The sequence below is a fragment of the Asparagus officinalis genome, chromosome 10, assembly GCF_001876935.1.
Source record: "Asparagus officinalis chromosome 10, Aspof.V1, whole genome shotgun sequence".
Taxonomy (NCBI): Eukaryota; Viridiplantae; Streptophyta; class Magnoliopsida; order Asparagales; family Asparagaceae; genus Asparagus; species Asparagus officinalis.
This window is the reverse complement of record NC_033803.1, coordinates 71460189-71464995: the sequence shown is the minus strand read 5'-3', so window position 1 is coordinate 71464995 and position 4807 is coordinate 71460189. Positions and strand designations below refer to the sequence as shown.

Genomic DNA, 4807 nt, shown 5'->3' with positions numbered 1-4807 from the left:
AAATGTTACTGGGTTCTTTTGGCTTTTGTATGGTTTTGACTGTTTAATGTTGTGATTTTTTTTTTGAAATATGACCATAACATTGTTTGAGGTCATCAAATTGTGAGATTTGTTTCTTTGAAAAAGTAGTTAATTGATTCTTACTATGAATTTTGAGTTAGTATGTCATAACTCTGCCTGCTTACTGACTATGCCATTAATTAATAGCTATATCTATTAGAATCAAAACAAGTTTTCATGCATTCCGCATCAACAGGTACCTAAAATTTTGGTATATGTAGAATTTGCACTTACCAGAAAAGGATTATTTTGCACCTTGAGAAGAGTATATATGGAATTAGAAAATATTACCTGTTTGTCCGAGAAAAAGCATAAGCATTCCCTCCTCCCTTTTCTGAAACTCAGAGGATTAATTAGGAGGGTGCTTGTGGTATTATCTGCGTTCATATATATACTGCAAAATCAAAATACAAGGAGTTTAGCTACCTATATCAATTGGCCTCCAAGGATTCACACAAAGTTTCTCTTACTACCGAGTTCAAATGCTATCTGTAATGACTACCATGCAAATGTATTGTTGCCGAGATCCATCATTTGAAACTGCAAGGACTTGCAAGTTGCAAAGCCTTACCAAACTTCAATTTTTCACAAATTTCACAACAATTCTCCATACATCAGTATACAGAGTGATACGAAGTGACGAGCGGTAACCAAAAGTTATTAAGGCACTATGTATAAGCAATACATTTAAAGCATGATCATACAAAAAATATTGCACTGACACAAAATATACAGCGTCATTATCTGGTTGGGGGAAATGCTAGGCAATGCTACAGTCATGCATCTCTTCTCATCTTAGTATTAATTGGCACTTCCTTGTAAGAATTCACTTTCTCAGCTGCCTTTCTCATTGGCCTCCCAATAGACGACCTTGGTGATCCCAGATTCACATTTTTACGAGAAATACTTTGGTCACAATGAATTTTGTGTATTGGTGAATCATCGACTGTGTTTCTATCTTCATTTGTGTAATTTGGTAGCTTTAGCTCCTCTATCTCTAACGAGTCCTCAGTTGGTTCCAAAAGTTTGGGTTTCATATTACAAGCCCTCCTCAAAGATTTTCTGCTTCAATCAAAACTTTAGATATTTAGTACAAGAACAGATGGCAACAACAAGAAATTACACTAACTTGTGTAGTTCTACCTTCTGCCTTCATCCTTCTCCTTCACAGTTTCTTGACGAGTAGGCCCTAAAGCTGCAAGGAATTATTGTATAACTTATGATATGTAGAAGGACTACTTCTGTGGTTGACAAGTTTATGGAAGTAGGATTCAACTTACATTGACTTCTTCGTGTGCGCTTCTTGTTGGTATTAGCAGGTTTTTTGCAATTTATTGGATAAGTTGGATCTACCACCACTTTGTTGGGCTGCAAACAATTGTCCTTGAAAATTTAAATTAACAGTATTTAATATTATAAAGTACTTAATATATCTTACCTCACTGTCGATCTTCTCCACAAATGTTTTGTATTGCTTGTTCAATTTTTTCAGCTCCTGTAACGAGTCAAAGAAAACCCATCTGTAGATTTCATCTAATATAGCAAGAAACAATCTTTAGTTTTGTCCAACCTGTAACTCTGAAGTTTTCGCTCCAAGGACTGCAACCGTGCATCCAAGTTCATGCTGCATTGCTTTTAGCTTCAAACCAGAAGACATCATATTTCAGAATTTGCAAAATATGTGCTTAAGTGAAAAGAAGAAAGAACTCTATAAAGGGACCTACGTAGTTCTGATTTTAAAAAGCTAGTTAATGAATTGTTTTTCTATAGGTTTTACTTGACACATTACCAATATAGATGTGAGAAAAAACTATGTAAGCCCCCAATTCTATAAGCTTTGAGCCATCATTACCCAAGGAGAAACTCCCTAGAATGTGAGGGGTTCAATGAATTCAAGAGAAGTCGACTAGGTAAAATTTGAGAGCAACATGAAGTAACAAAGTTAATGCCATATAATAGCACCTTATCCTAGAAAGGAGGAGAGACATATCTCAGTTTTTCTTAAAGTCATCTTTTTAATTTATACTATATGTTTCTTCTGTATGTTGTCATCTGAGTCTACCAGTAGATTTAGGAAACTTGACTTCATTTTTATGAACTATATATGACGATTCGTGCATCAACTTCTCATGCAATTGCACATCAAAAGCTACTGCAGCACAAAACTGTATTAACTAAGGAAGAATTTTAGATAAACAATGATGATGGGACTTCCCTTCATCTAATCGATACGATCTTAGTAAGTCACTCCGAAAGTAAAATGGTTGTGACAGAGTGATGAAAACATATTAATGATGAAAATGCTCTCATAGGCTCTCAGGCGTAGCCTGATGTAATCAACAAACCCTGAAACTCCGATAAAACACACAGTGGACTAAACTGCATGAAATCAATCAACAAGGACCCGTACAAGACAAATAATTTTCAGAAGCTTGTGGTAAGTGCTCATAGCTCGGAGTTGATTAGGACCATGTACTAAACTCAAGGAGCTTCTATAGTGACGATACAATTTATCAGATGACACTTAAGGAACATCAAATTTTTACTGGATGAAAAATCACTAACAATCATGAAAAACTAAAGAAAAGTCAAATCTCAATATTAAAATAACAAACCAGCAAATCTCACAATGGGCATGTTAAAAAGAAGGTAGCAAACTTACTCTGTCTTTACCCAAGTTGAGCTCCTGCAGACCGAACCAAAAGTTATATATCAGAAAATTACTGTTACAAAAATAAAAATAAAATAAAATAAAGATAAAAAAAGTAATGGTGAGAACAAACTTGTAGCATATTAGTGTGAGCCTGAGCAAGCTCCCAGTTCTGTTGATTAACTTTCTCTACGCTCATCTTAAGCTTCTGCAACTCCAAGCCAGTGATTTCTATGATTTTGCTGTCCAAAACCAACCAAACAGCAAACCCATCAGTTTTTTTTTTCCCAAAACCAAAAAATACCCATTTAAAAAATCACCAAAAGACCCAAACTTTACAACAACTCGCATACTTCCTCTCATCAACGAGCCTCAGCAGCAGATTATTCCCCTGAAACCAACAGAATTGAAAAAAAACCACCCTTTTTCAGCAAAATTTTCGACAAAAAACAAGAAATCAAGGAATTTGAGACCTTGAGGAGCATCGTGATGCAATCTTTGGCACTCTTCGTGGATCCCCCATTAGGGTTTTCTTTGCCATTCGATTCTGATCTCCGATCGCTGGTGATGTTGGTGATATCAGAGAATCTCTTCCTTCTAATCTCGCTCCCTGTGAAAAATCCCAACTTTGATTAGGGTTTCGCGATGAACCCAAGAAATTAGAAGGGTTGATGAGTAATTGCACTGACCTGGGTCCATTGAGAGAGAGAAATGAGCGAGAAATTTGAAGGGATTTAGTTCTTGTTTCTTGAAATTGAGAATTAGGGTTTTGGAGAAAGGGGGCGGGTGGGTGCGTACTGCGTAGGCAGAGAGAAGCGGGTGGATTTGGTTTGGGTAACGGATCTCCGAACCTGAGGTTAGGGATCCGAAGCTATATTTAAAAACTTGGTCTTAAACAGTAGGGCTCAAACTGGGCTTTTAGCACAAGATAAGCCCAGTGATAAATTGGCTGGGGTCAGTTTTGAACTAAAAACAACCTAATTTGCTCAATGTAATCAAGCTTATGAAATCAATACATCTAATCTAATCTAATATTTTGTTATAAAAGTGGATTGTCATGTTAAAATATTTCTTCCTGAAATAATCTCTAATACATCTATTCATACATATATGAAGATACATGCATGCTCAAGTTTTCATAACATCCTCAATGCTCGCACAACCATGCATGCATACATGATGACAAACATACAACTTTTCATAACCTCCCAATTGATCGTCATTAATTTTTAAATTAAACACTCACTCATTACACTCCTCCACTAATTCTTGGTACACTAAAAATAAATTTATTTGCACTAATGATAATAAAAAAAAGTTACAACTATTCATTTTCCACCAAATCACTGTAAATAATAATAAAAGTTTATCATGCTTATCCAATCAACATCCCAATTCATAATTAAAATTTAGATAGAGAAGAAAAGACCCAAATCTAGCTTACTCTTCTCCTTGCTGCTTCAGCATCCTCGAGCTCACTTTCTCTATAATATTTATAACTTTCATGTTCTTTTCTTGATTAACATTGCTATACACTGAGATTTTTAAGGCGTTTAATGATTTTTGCCTTTTTTTGGAGATGATGTGAATATATGTGATTTATTTAATAAATAATAATTAAAGTTTCTATCCATTTTCGCATTTTGTTTTTGTCTCAAACTATGTTCGTGTGTGATTTTGTTAACTATGAGGTCTTTGGTGATTCCTAATTACACGATTACATGCATTGGTAAAAATAAACTTCCATCTTATTTATGTAGCTTATTAGTTGGAGGTTAAATTTATTATATATTAATAAGTTAATTATTATTAGTTAAATAAATAAATTTATGAATATCTAGGTTAATTTAATAAAGTATAAGGCACCAAAGTGCTTTTTCGCCTTTTAGAAACCCCTTAAATTTGGGCATTCCTTAGATAATATCACTTAACTTGCAAACATAAAACACTACTAACCTTTAGTGATCTCAGTAAGTCTCTTAATTAAACTTTCGACGGTTTTCAAAAAACTCTTCTTAATGGCGTTAATGCTGACTATGTTCTTTTTCACATGTAGGTAAATTTATGGAGGTCGATACTTTTGCCAATGAAAATGCC

The 4807-nt window shown here is 34.5% G+C and overlaps 1 protein-coding gene across 2 annotated transcripts; it reads right to left on the bottom strand.

Moving 5' to 3' along the window:
• LOC109826243 (SHUGOSHIN 2-like) lies at positions 628–3534 on the bottom strand. Of its 2 annotated transcripts, none has more exons than XM_020393256.1 (10): positions 3400–3534; positions 3184–3320; positions 3064–3101; positions 2844–2952; positions 2723–2746; positions 1631–1699; positions 1499–1555; positions 1341–1443; positions 1204–1255; positions 628–1122 (listed from the first exon to the last, which is right to left on the bottom strand). In XM_020393256.1, the coding sequence occupies exons 1-10, from the start codon at positions 3407–3409 to the stop codon at positions 837–839; spliced, it is 885 nt and encodes a 294-aa protein (XP_020248845.1). In that variant the 5' UTR covers positions 3410–3534; the 3' UTR covers positions 628–836. The 2 variants fall into 2 exon arrangements, with proteins under 2 accessions (XP_020248845.1, XP_020248846.1); XM_020393257.1 differs by having other exon boundaries at positions 1341–1428; positions 3400–3532.

Coding starts and splice junctions, on each gene's coding strand:
- LOC109826243 (XM_020393256.1), bottom strand. Junction 2,747..2,843: donor CTCACACTAATATGCTACAA/GTTTGTTCTCAC, acceptor TTCGGTCTGCAG/GAGCTCAACTTGGGTAAAGA. Junction 1,444..1,498: donor TGGAGAAGATCGACAGTGAG/GTAAGATATATT, acceptor TAAATTTTCAAG/GACAATTGTTTGCAGCCCAA.